Source organism: Lepisma saccharinum, chromosome 29 (genome assembly GCF_977018435.1).
Source record: "Lepisma saccharinum chromosome 29, izLepSacc3.1, whole genome shotgun sequence".
Lineage (NCBI taxonomy): Eukaryota > Metazoa > Arthropoda > Insecta > Zygentoma > Lepismatidae > Lepisma > Lepisma saccharinum.
Window position 1 is genome coordinate 4,791,016 of NC_139257.1, and position 20,841 is coordinate 4,811,856.

Consider the following 20,841-nt stretch of genomic DNA (forward strand, 5'->3'; position numbering starts at 1 on the left):
ACATATATATAGGCAATATATGGAATATTCAGTAATTTTTAAACCTGTGTTTTGGTCAATCACATTTAAATATCTATATGGATAAATCATCAAACACCAAATGTTGAAGCAGGAGGGGATACCATAATAACTGATATTGTTCAATGATGATTTCATATTAATAAAATAATATAAATTATTATTATTATTATCATTATTGTCATCTTCATTGCTATTCTGTCTCAGGTAATGTTGGCATATCATCAAACTGCTGCTTACAAAGAACACAACATTAAACAAAGATTTTTTTGAATTATATATATTTTGCTTATATATGGATGAATTATTTTATAAATAAGCAAGGAAATAATAATACAACAATGCTCAAAGAATAAACAAAAGTGTAGAATTTCGAGTTTGCTTCACTGATTAATTTATAACACATTATTTGATTGATTTTGAGTTAACCAAAATATTTTAATACTCCGGAAGCCATTTCATCCAAATATCAGACATAAGTATATTATATTTATAGAACAAATAAAATAACCATAACTTTTATTGCTGGGTAAGTTAGAATACATATCCAGGTTAATTTCAAAAATACTTATGCTGGTATTAATTCATTCCCTTTTAATGATAATTGAAATTTTAGCAAGGCATGTTTTCGGCAACAAAATCCCGCTAATATTTTTTTTATTAATTTTTTGTTTTACTAAAATATTGATATCATGTGATGTCATATTTTTTTCTGAAATGCCTATTGTTTGGTTAATATTGTTGTGAAATTTCGAAAGGATTGAATCATGTGTGAGCGAGATAATTTTTTTTTTATAAAGCACTGCAGGTTTCAATGAGGGTTTCGGAAATGAAGGAAAACGAGAGTTGGCTGAAAGCTTGAGAGGCCATAACTCTGAAACCAGATGAGTTAGAGGCGAAACATTTTGAGGTTTCTTACCACCATGGAAGGATTGAATGTACCAAGTTTCATAAAAATCTGAGATGGTGGGTTCCCTGGTCTGGTTGAACTGACGTGGAATGACCCCATGCGTAGTAGATCCTCCTTCTGTACTATACTGCACCCTATTTACCCTAAAGTTAGTGCCTCAGAATAAAATACATCAACCCGCTTGTTTCACATTTTCTGTACAGGTTATAGAAAAAATAATAATTTAGAATCGTGCCACAAATTGTCAATCAAATGTTGAATAAATTCAGAATTTTGCCTCTTTATGCTCAAATGGTTATATCTTACAGGTGGAGCAAAGCCCGATTCAGTGTTTCAAACCTTACATAAATTTGTGATTTCAAATAGAGCATGCAGAATCGTAAAAATTCTCCAAGGTTCTTGATGCATTTTACTATTTCTTTTTGACAGCTTATTTTATTAGCAATTCTCACTTTCCAAGTTCATGAAATGTGCAGGATTGGAAGCCTTTCACTACAGCATTTTTATCTACTTGAGGGACCTGCTTCAAAGTTCGCTACTCTCAGCTGGCACTGAAGTGCATTGTTACTAAGTCTACGAATTCTGGACTTTGGAAATTTTCCCGGGTGTATAATCATTTCTCACTATAGCGTAAAATGTAACTAATATTATTTACAGGTATTTAAAAGTAAAAGAACAGTATACAAATTATAAGTAATATATTTTACAAATTCACTATAATATAAATTTAACAACCATTTATGAACAACATTTTTAGTTTCACCTTCAAGAGCAAGAATAAATAAAGTAAACGGCATTGGAAGTGTCCCTATACATCTTCGCGACCCCGGAAACTGTGGATTCCACACTAATATTGGTCGTTCTCGATTATTTTTACATGTCACTCCCTTCCCTCCCCCATCTCTAGGGGTGGCTGGGTTGTCTTACCTCCCACAGTATTTCATTTCGCATTGTAAGTCATATGTGTACAAGTTTGGTCATCGTGAAGGTCACCAATTAGCTTACCGAATCCAACAAATATGGATTCAACACTAATCTTGGTCATTTTTGGCATTTTAATTTTCACCCCCTCTTACCCCAATTCCGATAGGTGATGAACTTAAAGTGGAACGGCATTGGGGGTGTCACTATTCACCTTAGAGACCCCGAAAACTATGCATTCCACACTAATATCGGTTGTTTTCAATTATCTTTACATGTCACCCCTCGCCACCCCCACCCCCAGGGTGATCTTACCCTCCCCCAATATTTCTTTCGAGATTGCAAGTGATTCGTGTTCCAAGTTTGGTTAAAATCGCTCCAGGCATTCGAGAATTATGCCAGAAAAAACATACACATATACACACACACATCCATTTTTATAAATTAGATTAAGTTCTGGCTTATATTTTACATATTTGAGTTATTTTTACATATTATTTCCATATTTCAGAACATTTCTCAACATATACTCAATATTCGCACAATAACTACATGTCCCCGTGTAACTGAAAGGGTTGGCTGAATTTATTGAAAGTAACTGACAAAGTCCGAAGTGACGTTAAACAAAGCAAAGTTTACAATTTGTTTTACACCCTACAATTGTGTTAATTGCAAGTTTTCTGTCATCCGAACAATAACAACTTGAAATTTCTGTTTCGTACAATAGAGAATGAGGGAAGACTTAAGGATCGGCTTCCGGTTGTTACAAACATTATTTTGACAACATTGGAAGAGAGTCCCATGTCGAGCAGCCTTTTGCTAACTCCACCCTCGATATAGTTGCATGGCCGACAGCAGCACCAGAAGCAACGATTTTGTGGCACACAAAAGGGATTTGCATCTGCTTTCTCTTCAAGACAGTCACAATGTCGATAGAAGTGAAATCAATACTTTTAAAACTCAAAGAGTTACATACATAGTGTCTTATATTTTTAAAGACATATTTTATTTACAATTTTAAGTCCATATTTAATTTTATATTTTGGTGAAAAAAAACTAAATTTGTATTTACATATTTAGCACATTTTTACTGCATATGAATCCATTTCCTGGTGATCAGATTATCCTTCAGTGATATGATAAAGGAATTCCATGAATATGTGTCAGTATTTATGGAACAAGCCCTTGCCCAATTCATTGTATCCCAGAGAACTTTCACATTTCCTTTTAACAAAATATTCTGGTATGTGCACACATGAAACCAAAATATACATGGAAATTTTAACAGTATTAAATTTACTCTTTTAACAAACATAAAATTATTATTGGCAATGCAGACATTTTGATGCATGGAATTCGCATCACAGAAAGATCTATTGATTGATTTGCTCTTTTTTTTTACTTTGCTTCTTTTTCCACTTTTGGCTAATTTGCGAAGATAGGGATGAGTGATGAAATTGATGAATGGACACTCACAAATATCCATGCCCAGGCTCGGATTCGAACCTGAGCCCTTGACTTTCTAGTGATGTGCTAACCACTCTGCCATGGAGGCCAGCTCGTACCACAATAAGGTCACTGATGCAAGAACAACAATCTAAATTTTAACATATAATAATCTATGACATGCATAACATGATTGATTGATTGAGTTGATATTTCAAGTCCACTTTATTCACAGTAAGGCTAATTGGGACTGGACCTACATTTTAAAGTGGGATTCAAACCACTATGTGCCTCCACTGGGTATCGAACCCGGGACCCCTTGGTTACAAGGTCACAATGCAACCACTGCGCCATCAGGGAGGCTGACATGCACAACATATCACATGGAGTTGTAAAAGATGTCACAACATGATATACAGTGATATTGAAAAAGAATGGTACAAAAGTAAGGTTAATTTATTTTTAAGTGAAAAGAGATACAAAAGCAATTCTGGTGGAAAAGAAGAAAGAAAGGTTGTAAATTTATAGCCTGTGGTTGTAGTTGATGTAAAATCCGCTAGAGCCACTACTTGTTGTTGATAGCTAAAATTGCAACAATGAAGGTAGAGCAAGCATATTGCATAATGGAATTTGAACGAACAGGGGCAATTGTTAGAGACACTTTCGGGGAAAATTCAAGAAACGACCACCACATAGACACTGCATTACATGCTGGGTGAAAAAGTTTGAATCAACTGGAAGTCTGTGCAGTAGAAAAACTCCCGGTCGACCAGGAACGTCAAGGGAGACAGTGGATAGGATTTGAGCTGCTTTTCAAGCGAGTCCTAGAAAATCGACAAACCAAGCAAGTAAAGAAATTTATGTGCCACAACCCACTGTATGGCATATTCTAAGAAAGTGTCTATGCTTTGAACCATACAAATTGAAAGTCATGCAGGCACTGAAAAATGCAGATATGCCAAAAAGCCAGACCCTCTGCATGCAGAATCTGTTCGAAGAAGAGGATGGATTTGCTGACAGGTTAGTGTTTAGCGATGAAGCCACATTTCATGTTAGCGTGAAAGTGAATCACCATAATGTTAGGATCTGGGTTACAGAACACCCTCATACCATAGTGCAGCAGGAAAAAGACTCACCAAAAGTGAATATGTTTTGTGCAATAAGCAGACAGAAAGTGTATGGTCCTTTCCCTTTTGCCGAAGCCACTGTTACTGGACAGACCTACCTGGTCATGTTATCGGAATGGCTCATGCCACAACTGGAGGAAGATATTCCAAATTCCATCTTTCAACAGGATGGTGCTCCTCCCCACTTCCACAACATGTTCGTGCATACCTCAATGCCACCAGACCAGGTCGTTGGATTGGTCATACTGGGAATCAAGATTTGGACAATTCTGACCTGGTCTCTACGATCCCCAGATCTTACTCCATCCCCAGATCTTTTTATGGGGGTTTGTGAAAGACACTGTGTTTGTTCCTCCATTACTACAGGACCTGAAAAATTTCAAGCAGCGCATCTGGTATGCAGTGGAGCTGATAACCCAGGATATGTTGGAACACATCTGGCAAGAAATGGATTATCATTTTGACAGATGTCATGTTAGCCAGGGTGTTCATATCCAACATTTGTAATTGCCCAGGTTAATTTACAACCTTCCTTTCTTCTTTCCCACCAGAATTGCTTTTGTATCTCCTTTCACTTAAAAATAAATTAACTTTACTTTTGTACCATTCTCTTTGAATAACCCTGTATATTACCACATAATACCATTCACTGTGTTATAATGTATAATGTAACAAATAAGACAGAAAATGTTCAAAACAAAATTTTACGCTTTCTTGCAAAGGTATGGATGGTCACCAGAATCATGCTACTTTTCCCCAGGCTTCCATATTTTGTTTTCAAAGAGGAAGCAATCAAGGAATCCATACTTGATTGTTTCATAGCTGTTTGCATTAAACTCAATGCCTCTTCCCATATACAAGAAGAAATTTTGAATACAACTAAACATTCAAGGTGAAAAATTCTTCAGGGAGAATGATGAAAGACCTTAAAACAATTCAGGTGCTAGCCCCTTTTTCTCAGGAGCCGATTTTTTTTTCAAATGCAGTTTAAGAAAGCCATGAATCCTGCTAAGATAAAGCTACACATCTTTAAATACGATCTTAAAACATTTAATTTATTATTAATACATTGGATTGAAAGTATGGCAGACTCTACATTCTAGCAACAGTGCAAAAATTTATAATGGCATGTTCATTATTATGGTTTAGTTTTACGTGATACAGGGAAGACAGAAACATTAACCCATTAATGTCCAAATTTTTTTATCTGATTTTTTTATTTAAAAATGTTGTCCACGGTCAACTGAGCATGAATATTGCCATAATGGAATGAAAAATATCAGAGTTTGCTTATAATATATTTTTAATGGCCGATCCCCAAATGGGGATCATGGGCAATAGCATGTAAATTAGCATAATTTCAATTTCCATTTACACAATTAATTCCCCATCTTGTCTTACATTTAACATATATGAAAACCATTGATACATAACACATATATATGACAAAGATATAAAATATGGATGTATTATCATAAACACATAGTAACATATTTGTGTTCACATAAGTGTTTACTTTTCCCACACTTTAAAACAGTCAACATGCTAAACACAATTTCATTTGTTCCTTGCAAACTGAACATTTTCATTTTTACATTTTACAAACATGAATATGATAAATGTATATATGTAAATGTTTATAACACATAAATTTTATGCAAACACAAAAATGTTCTTGTTTTTGACTCAAATGTTTATTTGTGCCACACCTTGAAACAATCAACATGCAAACCAACATTGCATTTGTTGCACTCTTTGCGGACATTTTTCTTGCAAACTGCACATTTTCTTTGCTTTCCCTCTTCAGTCCTCTGTATGAAGTGTCCCAATGGATCCTTTTGAATATCCTGCAGAACACATTTTGCTCCTTTTGGGGTAGGATGCCCTCCCTGGGGTTTTTCTGTCAGATAAAGAGGTCAGATATGCTCGAGCAATCATCCGACGGAAGGTGAGAAGTGGAATCTTGCCATGAACTAATGAATACAGCACATGTTTTTGACTATAGCTACGCCAATTGCATTTGTGATCAAAGGGAAATACCCAGTTTTCCTCAAACTCTTGTCCGATATTTCTGAACACACCAATCAAGCATGTCGACTCCCCCCATATGCTTGTTATATTCAGACATTGCTTGGTTGAGGTATTGCCAAGCATTTCTTTTCTGTCTTTGACCATCTTACCACTTGCGAAAGTGAATGCACTCTGATGATTTAACATCACTTTCACATTGTTGTCTCTCCATGTAATAGCAAGGACCTCATTGTAAGTATCAAATCTAAAATCATATGTACCGCAAGGTTCTTTCTTCATTGTTTTGTCATCTTTTACTGGACATTTACTCATTAGATTGATACGAACAGTTCCTGTAGCACAAATTCCCATTTGTTTCAGTTAAACCATGAGGTCGAAACTAGTGAAGAAGTTTTCGAAGTAGATTTAGTGGTCAAGAGGGTGCTCCAAAACAGACACCATGTTCAATACGACAGTTGCATCTGGTGTATATGCTGATTCTTCATCACAATATCTTCCTTCATAAATGTCTATGTGGTAGCAGTAACCTGTCTGTGAGCAACAAAATGCCCACTGACAAACCTCACTGGTTTCCCTCTAATAAATTGCTTCAGAAAATGTTGTCCATAGTAATGGACCATCTGATCACCTACACTAAGATGGCTCGAGAAAACTCCAAATTTTAAGAAATGTGTATTCAACATATCAATCAGTGGGTGAATTTTGAATAACTTGTCACAATTGCCAACCACGTTTGTCAAAAGAGAATTATCATTCACATGAAAGAATCTTTTAATTTCTAAGAACCGGTTCCTGCTCATGCACTGACGTATGCAACGTGTATCAAGATCTTCATCTTCACACCAAATACAATCTTTCCTTTAGTAATTCATGATAACCAGTAAAGAGAAGAATTCAAATGAATTTTCTCAGGCACTGCACTGACAATTCAAAACCGTCATTATTATTTTGTGATGCATACAAGACACTTTGACGTGATAAGCAGTCAAACAAATTGTCATCAAAAAACTCTTCAAATATTTCTACTGTAGTTACGGTACAGTTACCTGCAAGTTGCTGCTTGATGTCTTCTTGCCGTTGAGAGCAGTTGTCATTTGGGGGGATTACTTCACTGTAGTTTGCTTCCACCTTCCTCCATGTAGAATCATTCACGTGATTTCTCTTCTTGCTTAGTGAAGAACAATTTTCACTTGTACGTGATGATGCTGTCTGAATTTCCACCGCTGCAGGAACATCGCGGGGAAGTTCGTCCTCAATTATGTTGTCATCTACGTCTTCTAAGTCTGAAATAATGTCTATGTTTTCTGGCAGAATTTCCACAATATCTATTGTACCACAATGTTCTTCATCTGAATCACTGTCACTAACACCAAAGTCAGGGTCTTCCAAGAGATCTAGAGCTTGATTCAAGGTCAGACACCTGTGTCGACTCATTGTCCTGTCTAACGTGACTCAGCCGAGAAACACCACTGCCACATTCATTGACTAACAATGTGATTGTGCAATACTTTGCAAGTAGTTGATTTTCTGGAAGAGTCCATTATACACACTGTGGGGAGAAATGTTCAAGTTGCTAGGCATTTTTCTCACTATTGTAAAAAAGACCAAACTCTTATTTTTACAGGGAAGTGAAATTTACATCCCCAGAAAAAGTTTATTTTTTTACATGTCACGACAAATTACGTTGTAGAACATAATGGCGTCTGATATACATGTTGATCTTGATCAAGGTGTTATTTAGAAATAATAAACTTGCTATGTTAAAAAAAAGCAAAACTGAAAACTTTATATTTTAAAATTATTTTTATAACGTGAAATATTGACGAACAAAAATATTACATTTTTGAACATAAATGAATGTAATGAATGTATTTAAAATGTATGTTTAAGGTTTTTTTTGGTTTATCATGCAAGATGAAACGTCAATCATGTGCTCATGTGCAAAGAACTATATATTGTTCTCAGTGAAGCAATATATGTGTGACCCGAAAATAGGGATTGAGGGCATAATGGGTAAAAAAAACACATACTGTACTCGTCCTTTAAAAAAAAAAGTTAATGGAAATTTCTGTAAGGGAACTCAAAATATTTTGTAAAAAATATACATTATTTTAGAAATTAATTTTAAAATGCAGGTGCTAGGTAAAACTTTTCAGGCACCATGGCGACTCGGTTCACTTTACTGATGAAAGTATTGTGGCACTCACTTCAAAATACTTCATGCACTCACCTTTGTGTCTCTGCAGCTGGATATTCATCTTCAACTGTGAATTCACTCTTCACATCTTCAGACTTCACATTAACATTGTATCCCTCATCACTTTTGCATGCAACAGCACCAAATCGAGCGAAGTCTTCACTCGTATCCAAATCTTCACTATCCTCTGGCAAAAAATCACTCATCTCAGCACTGGAGTGCAAATATATGTGAAAGTAGCTACCAGAAACATTACCTGGCTCTTCGACTTTCATTTGTTCCTCCTTTGGTTCAGATTTATTAACTGATGATAATAATGCTGTGTCTTCAATTGACTCTTCAGGAAGAGAAATATCTTGGGTCTCACTCTTTATTGAACAAGTCATGAGATCAGGATCTACCTTCAGTAGTGGGGTCAAAGGGACAGACTCCATTTGTGATGATGAGCGTGAGGCACTTGAAATCTGAAAATACATTTTACACACAAACTTTAGATGGTGTTTGGTTTGATTTAAATTGCTTTAAAGAAAGAAATAATTTATAGAATAATGTACATATGGATTTTGTAGATACCAGAATCACTTTTGGTGAAAGTACATTAATCTCATAACCATTTAATGGTGTTTATTAGGCTGTAAGAAAAGAAACAAAAAAATATATGTACTAATGGGGTGAAACTCATACAAAAGGAAATGTAATAAGTAAACTGTAAACATACTTAAATTTATCTTGATTTAAAATTCAATAATTATTACAGACAAAAATAGCAAACATTTTGTGTAGAAAATTTACAAAATACTAATCATGTAAAACCATAAAATAGTGTCATCATTATCTCCCAAACTATATCATTTAAAAAAAATGCAAATTTAGCAACAAAGACTATAAAAATATCTTAAGTTACAATTATAGAGAATCCAGAATGTTTTATTTTCACTGCAAGAAAAGTTACTGAAATTATTATATTTTCATTAACACACTCAACAAACATTTCCATAGTAGGCTCATATGTACAGTATCAGAAACAGAAAAATGTATATTTACATGTAATTTATTTGCTTTAATCAAACTGTTGTAATATCTTTATGTTTTATGTTTCTCTTAAAAATAACAAGAATCAATTGAAATAAAAAAATATCAATAATATATTTTTTAAATAAAAATTATTTTTCATCCACCCTGCTGTTAAAATTGAATACAAAATACCATACAGCACACACACACACACATGCTTTTGAAAGAGAAGATGTCTACTGGCGATCGAACCGAGGATTTTAGAATTTTGCACCACATTCATGGATTCCTAAGTCTGTACCATCTACTTCAATATTAATTTTACATTCTGATTTAACAGAAGAATGGAAAATAAAACTATCTGAAATTAAACTGTGATCTCGCACATCATTATTAAGCTTCCAATCAAAACTTAAAGAATATAAAAGAAAATAAAGAAGTAATGCTTGCAACTCCAGCACCCACCCAGCATCTTATAAAGTGGGTACTTGGAGGAAACTGTGGGGGGTAAAGGGCACAGGGGCATGGTGCTGATCACATCACCTTCACCTTTGACCATGATCAATTAAGTGCGGGTGCCTAACTCGACACCCCTATACACCTTCAGGGCGTGGTTCAAAGCACAGGGAAGCACTTTACTTTCCTTACTTTTTATCATTTAATACAAAAATGGTATAACAATAATTAATTCTTGTGACAGAGTGGACTTCCTAAAGAAGGCTCTACTGGTAACAGTATGACTAACTATGCAGCACATTATAATATGTGGTGATTCTACCACATCACTGTAAATTTTAAAATTTGGCTACCAACAGTACAAAAAAAATATAATGGCATATTTATTATTCTGATTTAATGATACACGTGATACAGAAAGCACAAAAACATGACAAAGCATATGCTGCACTTGCTATTTTTTAAAAAGGACAATAAAACTTTCCAGAGGGAACTTGAGTTATTAAAAAGAAATGAACTGTACTTGGAAATTCAATGCCAGGTGAAAATTTTCAGGCGACTTGAACCGTGTATCCGTCAACCCCTGGCCTGGATATAAATGTTTGTGTATTGCAATTTAGAAATAATATGGATGATGTGATATCTATTCCCAAGAAAATATTCACTACATCCTACTAAAGTGGATATTTTTGGGGGGAGGTAGTTCGTAAGATTCTGCTAATGGCATCAAGTTGTGTTTGTGTAAGGTAAAAGGTAAAGTTCCTCGTGCATGCATAGAGCACCATGCCATAAAGGCGCATGTAGAGGTATGGAAGTAGAGCCCCACACATTCTTGATCTCGACAATTTTAGAGGTGAAGTGATCAGAACTATGCTTCGGCTGCCTTTACCCCCTACCTCCGGTACCCATTGACTTGAAACTGAGCAAGCCCCAGAGCAACTTTATGCTGGGACAAGGCAAGAAAAATTCCGACTTTAGATCACCCACCCCAGGAATCAAACCAGGGTCTCCCAAGTGGCAGTCAGACACCCTACAGACTAGACTGCCATGGCTTAAAAATGTTGTAGGATTTCCAATTTCTTTTTAATGTTTTTCAAAATTGGAGCTGGGCATTACATATCCTCAAAGAGTGTTTTTGTCATGCTTCCCTGCAAATTTGGTCCATCGAGTTTTTATAGGGCCGATGCCAGAAGTGAAATTTTGGAATCTTTTCCCATAAGCTAGCAACACTACTGCTAATTTTTCCCACATAATGTGTTCTACTGTGGTGGCCACAGGGCAATACTAAATACCAATTTATTTTTAACGATCCTTTAGGCACACCATTTTCTGTAACATGCATAGACATGTGGTGTACACCTGTCTCCCAAACCTTTAACTATCTTTAAGGTATGAAATACACAGTGAATTGTACTGATGATTAGAGACCGGAAATTCCTTCCTTCTTTTCAACACGGATCATGGAATAAATAACAACATTGTTGATAATTATCTTTCAACAACAAAAAAACATGGTTTTGACTTCCCTTTTTTTCCCTTTTCCAGTCCACATTCCCTTCTTTAGAAACATTTATCTTTGTGGTACTCTAATCGACTAGTTTTTTAGCCTATATTCATCTTTTTTCCTTTTTTAAAGAGCACCTTCCTTGGTCCCATTATTGACAAGATATCAAATATTTTGTACAACTGTCTTATCCCTAAACAAAACATTCAACAATTGCCTATTTGGAGGAAAGGAAGAACAAATGCCTTCTACCGTACCCTGTTGGGAGTATGTTGCAGCGACTGTTGGAAAAATGTGATCAGCAGTAACAAACACATCGTAAGCGGCACAGCTGTTGAGTTGAAAGAAAGTCTGTTTTTTGCTAGTCTTATATATCACTCTTTTATGCATATGCAAATAGTCAGCACACTTCACTCTCCTGTGACCCCAGTCAGAAGACATTTCAAACTCAGTCCTATCCACAAAACACCCTACACCTCAATCAATCAGCAGAATCCTCACAAAAGCTTACTGGTACTGTTGGACCACAAATTTGGTAGACTGCTCTCTTTCTTTTCCTCTTGACAACTGAACTGTGAATTCATGTGTCCTCCCTTTTATATGTTAGGCAGAGAATTATCTGGATGGTTCCAGAATGTTCTAGAAGGTTCTCTTACATTCTGGAATAATCTGGATGTTCCAGATTGTTCTGGAATTATCTTCAAGCTTCCACATTGTTCCAGAAGACTTTAATGATTTGGAAGGTTGCAATGTCCCCCCGGTTGTACACCAGTCGTCACAAAGTTAGTCCGCTACTCCTTTAGTCGGGAACATGAGAATCTTTGCAAATCATCAGGGCTTGCTGGGTAGAAAAGAAACACAACACAGTATTCAAAGTTAAACGGAGTGTTACAATCTCTTATATTTCATAATCACTTACCAATAAAACACTAGAACATTCAATACTAACGTTAGGCAATTCACTCACATATAGCGAAAGTCAAATTATATAATTAATTGTTTACTTTCAACTTATCGGCAAGAAGAAAACTTGAAAACCCAAAATCTATACTTCAATTCTCTCCGTTTCCAAGTTCTAATTATTCTTCACCTTCACCTGTTTTTCAAACTCAGTCTGTCGTCAGGTGAGGAACATTCAGGTGGGTTCACTTCCTCGGCTGAGATGAGAAAGTGACGTCAACAGGAACAGATTTTGACGTATTGATAAACATATATAAAAGTTCCAACTACAACTGTCAGTCTAACTAATATTGTCTGTGACAACTTGCACATTATTTGAAGTAACAAACATTTTAAAAATCTTAACTTCTTACAAATATAAAATCTTAAACTCTCAGGTTCGTTACAAGGTTCTACGTAAAGAAAATCCAGAAGAATAAAAACATTTCACCAGTTTCAACTTTGTTTAATTTATTGTTTTTATTCTATCACATTGAGCACATTGGTCCGAGAGTGGATTATTTAATAAAACATATAAAATTCCAGAACCAAGGTGGTGTGTTCTCCTTTTCAGGATATGAAGTACCCTTAGATATACAACTCCTGTAAAATTCTCCGAATTTTTGAGATTGTTGTACTTGAGACAAAAAAGTTAAAAAAAACTGCAATAAAGAAATTAGCCATGGAAGTTAAAACATGAACATTGTTTATAAAACCTGTTAAACTCTAAAGTGCAAGTTCTCCTTTTCAGGAGAACAGCACAAAATTAAAAATTTTGGGATTGAAATTTTTGAAAAAAAGAAATTGTTTTTGATTTTTCAAAAACAATTTCAGAAGGCTACAACAAGAGAACTATTTCCAAATGGAGGTTATCATTTTAATCAGAAAATTGTTCTCTTTCAAATAAGAAAAACAGCAACAAAATATCTTAAACCGTTCCAGAGATAGAGCGCATTTTCATATTTTGCCGAAAATCGCATGTGAGAAACGATGGCCGAAGTGCCATTTTTGGCGACCTGTATCTCGGGCCAGGAATTTTTTTCGACAAAACAAAAAAAAAAATACGTGTTTCTTACTTTGTCCTGAATTTTAACATATGTTTAATTCAATAACATCTGAGACTATGAAGGTAACACCCCTGCCTGAATTGATCTGGACTATGCCTTATATTGGTATGTGAGTGGGTGGTTTCGTAGTTGTATGTCTAGGTCCCTTGATTGACAGTACACCTTGAGAATTACATCCATTTTTTTTATTGATAGATTTAGACTTTGATGTAATATAAAATGTGTTATTTGACCACAAAAATATGGCGCACGTAAGTTAAAAGAAATTCTATCTCACAGCACCATTGCTGTACAGGACCAAAAATTCTTCTGCAAAGGATATCAGTTGAGGAAAAATTGGTCACAAATGAAAACATTTGAAATGTGTTCATAACATATGACTATCTGAAAAAAACTTGTTTCAAGACTTTAACTGAAATTGTATATAGTGGGATCTTCACAATGTTGTTTACTAGCCCCCCTCTATTTATATCTGTGTGTGCAGCTGGGTGGTAGGGAAGCTAGTTCTTCCCCTTCAGCTATTAACTAGCATGGGTTAAAAATCTGTGCCATTGGACAAACTACATTAACAATATGCATAATTCATAAAAAAAGCAACATATGCTGCAATTTAAACAAATATATGAATAGTAATACAAGAAAATCAGAAGAATCATACGAGCCTCCACCATTGGCTTAGTATTAACATTATTCCTATTATCCCATCTAAGCATACAGCAACAAACAATACTCACCCAATAATAATCACAAACTGTCACAGGATAGATTTTTGGAATATTCGTATGCAAAGAAATGAATGTGGATGGCAAAGAGAACTAAGTTATTTTGGCACCAAAGTGATCAAATCTACAACTTATAATATGAAGTACATTCATCATTAATTTAATTCCATGTACTAAAAAGTGTATCATCTTCTTTTTAAAATAAGCCTTTTTCCTAATAAATGTAAATAAACTAATAAAATAAATTATAAGTGTGTGCTTTCAATCAAATAATTAAGAACAAAACATTTATGGGCATTCACAGCATTGACTTTGGTTGGAGACATGGTGTAAAATAGGCATATTCTTCCCCATAATAGTGTCACCTCCTGAAAGAAACACTTTATCAATATGTTATCACGTCCCTGAAATATAAAATACAAACGACTGTGACTGAAATAACATTCTTGGGTCGGCATTTGTTTTCCAGGGAAGGGAACACGAACCACCTTACCCCACATTCTGAATATCTACGAAAAAATTATGTATAATGTTATGCTATGAAAATTTGCTTCAATGATACTTTGAAGCTAGATTCTTAGATTTTCAGTTAATTTAAAACAGTTTAAATACGGTACCCATTTTTAACCTTCATGCGGGCGCGTAGGCGGTAGTTTACCGCCCACGGCACAAAAACAGGAATATCTACAGCCTACGAGTGTCCCGAAGCGCGGGAGGTATTTGTATTCTCTATTTACTCTATATTACGCAATATGGCACTGAAGTCACTTGTCGGATCGGCATATCGCGCGTGCCAGTCATCATCAAAAGGTGGAAGGGTGAGGTAGTCGGTAATCTACCGCCGTGCGCCCGGTACTGGGACAATTTCTCCGACTTTTCGAAAAAAATGTGAGTATTCAATTTCGCTTTTTTCTTGTTTTATTGCATGTACGAGTATAAGCAATAATAAACTATAGTTTTACAGTGCTTTGCACCATACTAGGGCCCAACAGGATCACAATTATTATGTGCTATCACCAAGAGTTTTTTACCAAAATTACATTCGTTCTATCGTCAATTTCATGTTTTTCTCTCATAATTTTCATCTTCTTTATTATTCATTTATTATATGACTCTCTCCCAAGCATTACCAATTATTCATTATAACAAAATAATGACAGTATAATAGTTAGGACCTACCTACCCAATAATTATTGTAGGTAGTACCTTTCATACCAAATATACTTACAGTAGGTAAAATTATGTTTTTTCCCATATTAGAAAAAGTGTGTTTATTTTTTCCCCTTTTTCAGGGCACGCTTCACAAACCCTGAAGATGTTCGAAGAATCCTCCTCGAACTGGACGAGGAAGATCAAGCTAATGGAGTTCAGGAGGACGAAGTGGACTTCCCTGATGATGTTAATTACGAACCCCGATTTGTTGAATATGGTACCCACAACAGTGACACCGAGGAAGAGTTAGAAGAGGCAATGGAAGACGACAACCAGAGTCTTGAGGAGGGAGAAGAAGACGACGAAAATCCAGGTTTAAGATTTTACATCGGAAAGAATGGTGATACGATTTGGGCAAACAAACCTCTCACACAAACCACTAAAACTAAGTCTGCAAACATTATAAAAACTCTTCCGGGTCCCAAAGGGGAAGCTAGAAAATGTCAAACAAGGCTCGAATGTTTTCTGACACTAATTTCTCCACAAATGATCGATGACATTGTCAAATACACTAATATACACATTGCTCAACGAAAGACTGAAAGGCAAAATCTGTCTAGCACCAGCTTTCGGGACAGGGATTACAGGCCCACCTCAAGAGCAGAAATAAAAGCAGTTTTTGGAGCTCTGTTCTTGATGGCAGTCAAACGTGGAAACCGCGCTGATATTTCCGAGTTTTTTACAAAAAATGGGACTTGTTTGATTATTTTGCGGGCTAATTTAAGTGAACGCAGGTTTCGAATGTTGCTAAGATCTCTTCGTTTTGACGACATACATTCTCGTCAAGTGCGATCTGCTACCGATAAATTAGCTCCTATACGTGACTTTCAGACAGCCTTTGTAGCAAATTGTCAAAGAGCCTACAATGTTGGTGAAAGTGTAACCATCGACGAAATGCTGGTGGCTTTTTGTGGTCGATGTAGTTTTATACAGTACATGCCGAATAAGCCCTCAAAGTATGGATTGAAAATATATTGTGTATGTGATTGTCAGACATATTATACTTATAATATGATGATTTATTGTGGAACCCAGAGACCTGGCCCCTACAGCTCAACCTCCAACAAGCCATTTGATATAGTGACCAATTTGTGTGATCCATTGAAAAAAAGTAGTCGTAACGTTACAACAGATAAATGGTTTAGTAGTTACCCCTTGGCTGAACATCTGTTATCGGTTGGCTTGATTTTCCTTGGGACTTTGAGAAGCAATAAAGCTGAACTTCCGCCCGAATTTGTGAAACAAAATCCCAACCTCGTCCCTGGCCATCATTTATTTGGGTGTAACGACGTCGCAACTTTGATCTCGTATGCTACCAAAAAGAAGTTAGTTTTGGTTTTGTCAACATTGCACGATGGACACGAAATAGATGAGGAAACAGGCAAGCCAGTGCAGATAATGGATTATAACGCCACAAAAGGAGGGGTCGACACCGTTGATCTGATGTGTTCGCGGATTACGACATCCAAAAGAACACAAAGGTGGCCAATGGTAATTTTCTTCCGAGACCTCGATATTGCTGGGATAAATTCCATGAGGATATATGAAATGAATAATCCATTGAAATCCTTTAGACGGCGGCAGTATATTTTTGAGTTGTCACTAAAACTGATGGAAGAAAACCTGAGGCAACGAGCAAATGTGAATACACTTCCCAAAGATCTGGAAATTTTTCTAACCCAGTATCGAGAACAAGGAACTACCAGCAATGAGGTTGTGAATCTAAACAGACGAAGTTTCTGTTACATTTGCGGTTCAAAAAAGAACAACATAACTAAATTACGTTGTAGTAATTGTAACAAAAGTGTATGTAAATCACATTCAGTACCAACATGTGTTAATTGCCTCAGTAATGATTCATCCAAATCAGATGATGAATAGTGCAATATTTTACTTATTTTGATGTACTTAGTACAAAATTATAATAACGCTACTTTCATGTTACTGTTTTTTGTTTCTTTTTTATAATTCATGGAGATATGCATCTATTATTGATTGTGTAATGAATGCCTTCCTATTTTGATATACCTAGTACAACATTATGTTACTTGATTAAATTAGTGAGACGAATAACTACTTTCTTTCAATGTTGAATACTTTTGTTACCTAAATACTTAAAAGACTGAGTGATATTTTTAGTTCCTGCTGTAAGATAAAATAAATTGTGTGCTGTGAGAGAGTTTAAAAACCTCAATGAATATTGCACTTTATTTTATATATTGATCAAGTTTTAATAAATGTTTTCATGGTTAAATATGTGTGTTCACCATTCTATTAAAAATATCCCCGATTACAAAGGTTTATGGTGAGATATAACCGGTAAAATACGTGAAAACGAGGTGGCGGTAGATTACCGCCCCGCGCCCACTAGTGTTTAAAAAAAGGCGCGCCCGCATGAAGGTTAAATATTTTCAGAAATAAGTGGTCATATTTTCAGAAGGAATGAAGAAGCCATCAATTTTATTTACGGGTAAGTTATTTATGGGTAAGTTAGATCATTTATCTAAGTTTTCTTTAAAAATACTTCAGTTGGTGTTGTACCTTTCTCTATCAACAATAATTCAAATTTTATTAAACCATGGTATTGTTCCAAAAAAATCAGATAATATTATTTTATTAATTTATTAGTGTACTAAAATATAAATGTGATATATTGGAATATTTTTTGTGGAATCCATATTGTTTGGTTAACATTGTTGTGAAGTTTCAAAGAGATAGAATAATTTAGAGGGAGATAAAATTATTTTTCCAAGACAGTGCAGGCCCTCTTGGAAGCTCTGGGGATGGAAGAAATAAGGGATCACTGAAAGTATGAGAGGCTATAAGAATGAAACCAGTCATGTTTGAGACCAAAACAAAAATTGTGGTTTCTGACCTCCATGGAAGGATTAAATATGTCAAGTTTCTTCAAATCAGATAGCATCGGTACCATGGTCTGGTTGAACTGACGTGGAATGTTGATTCTGAGATACTTAGATACGGGCCTCACACCAGCTTCTGTGACATCACAGGATTAGACAAGTATAGTATTTAGTATTCTGAGTAAATAATCCTCTCTTATTTGTTCAGAACGTTGCTTTCACCTAAAGAACATTTCAAATGTCTATGATATTAGAAAATATGTAGTAAATAATATTGATAAAAGTAAAATTAAATCTTTACCATTATGGATAATGTACCTTTATTTTTCAAATTACCAATTGAAAAAAAGCGATATAGATAAAATTTCATCCTACATTTGGAACTTATTGTAGGTTCGTAAATAACATTCATTGTTAGTATATAATTGCTATTAAATTGATGTGGAATAAAAACGTATGGTTCAAGTTACATATGAGTCATTCCATGCGAAATCAACACAGCCCCTAACCTGACCATCTCCGATTTTCATGAAATTTGGGGAATTTGAACTATGCATGGAACTTAGTAACTATGGAAATTTTGAGTCTCGTTTGTCTTGTAATTGTTAAATTATTCAAGGTCAACGTTTGCATAAATTGCTCTTTTTGAGCCCGCTTAGCTGTACTAAATGTGGTGTAACTCCACCCCTATTTCGCCTAGGAAGATCAAATAAAGCTTATTGTACAGGGAATTGAACAAGCTTGCCTGTGATATATAACAAGCCTAACTTTGGATAAAAATATAATTTTGTCACGTGACCTTGACCTTGAATATCTCAAAACAAGTCATCACCAAAAATCACGAAAAAAATATATTTGGTCTCTCATTCCATACTCTAAAACATATCAAAATACGATTCTGGGACTGCAATGGGATCAGAAGATAAAAAATAATATGTGTAGTTATGTGACTGGTAAAAGCCTCATTACATGAACTATGATGAGTCAAATTTCCCTTAACACCACCCTACAAAATGTAAAGGAGTTATCCTGGGTATAATTGGTCATGAAAGAAATAGGTTAGGCACAGGGAGATCCCTAGCCGTGTGTGTCAAACGCAGGTCCAGCATATTGAATTCAACGAAAAATTTCAAAGAAAAGGGGGTGATGTGATTCATCAAATCAGGCTAGTATTTCACGAGAAATGAAGTGACGAAGGTTTTTCAAAAAGTATTTAACCAGCAAAAAGTTATTACTGCTTGCTTGTAACCATTTTCTCCTTTTCGAGGTGTTAAAATCAAATCATTAAAATGCTCCTAATGTGTTAGGCACTCATCGAGATCACGCTGACATCCCGGAAGAGAAAGAAGTATACTTAGGTACGCACCACTGCATGTGATTTTAATCAGCGACATTCACCAAATAGTTGAATAGTGAAGAATATTGGGAAAAGTATCTCAAACAAAAACTTCCTTTGGAATGAAAAAAATCTTCAGTGACGAGGCTAATTTTTATGTTCACGGTGAAGTTAATAAAAAGAATATGCAAATACCCGTGATTTGATAATCTACAGTAGACAGATCCCAGCCGAATGGTTGTTGCTGGTGAGCTAATGATGTGGTATAGTGTACGAAGAACGGGACTGGTTGGTCCATATTCAACAACGGAACCTTAAATTTTGAGGGCTTCTTGGATTTGTTAAGTGAACAGGTTTTTCATCTTTGCTTACGGGACATGGCACTTTTCCAGAGTTTTGAAACAGGACTATGTGGACGTTGTGGCAATTTCTTCATGGTAAATTTCTAGGTAGATTGATGGGTAGACGGGGATCTATTAAAAGGCCTGCACATTCCACAGATGTATCGTCTTAGGAGAACATTTACCTTCAGAAACATTTGAAGAGAATGGTGCATGCACTAAAAGTCCATGATTTTGACCATCTGAGAGAAGGCATAGTTGCTGTTTGTGATGATGTTGCACCTGCTACATTGTCAAATGTTCTATGTGAGTGTGAGAGACGTCAACAAGTGTGCTCACATGAACATTGACAACATTATAATGTGAATATATCGTAAGTCAAAGATATGCATATAACTTTTTGCTGGTTAAATACATGTTGAAAAACCTTCGTCGCTTCATTTCTCGCGAAATACTAGCCTGATTTGATGTATCACATCACCCCCTTTCCTTTGAAATTTTTCGTTGAATTCAATAAGGTGGTCAACAATATGCCGGACCTGTGCTTGACACACACGGCTAGGGATCTCCCTGTGCCTAACCTATTTCTTTCATGACCAATTATACCCAGGATAACTCCTTCACATTTTGTAGGGTGGTGTTAAGGGAAATTTGACTCATCATAGTTCATGTAATGAGGCTTTTACCAGTCACATAGTTACACATATTATTTTGTATCTTCTGATCCCATTGCAGTCCC

General features: G+C 35.4%; 1 protein-coding gene across 4 annotated transcripts in view; it reads right to left on the reverse strand.

The window, feature by feature from the left end:
• LOC145981306 (uncharacterized) overlaps positions 1–20,841 on the reverse strand; it is a 410,568-nt gene that overhangs the window by 12,275 nt on the left and 377,452 nt on the right. For 2 of the 4 annotated variants that reach the window (XM_083114500.1, XM_083114501.1), the window contains exon 2: positions 8,684–9,114. In XM_083114500.1, coding sequence (XP_082970626.1) covers positions 8,684–9,114 — 431 coding nt within the window. Of the gene's footprint in view, positions 1–7,875; positions 8,003–8,683; positions 9,115–20,841 lie in introns of those variants that run through there. The other 2 variants (XM_083114503.1, XM_083114502.1) reach the window with 2 other exon arrangements.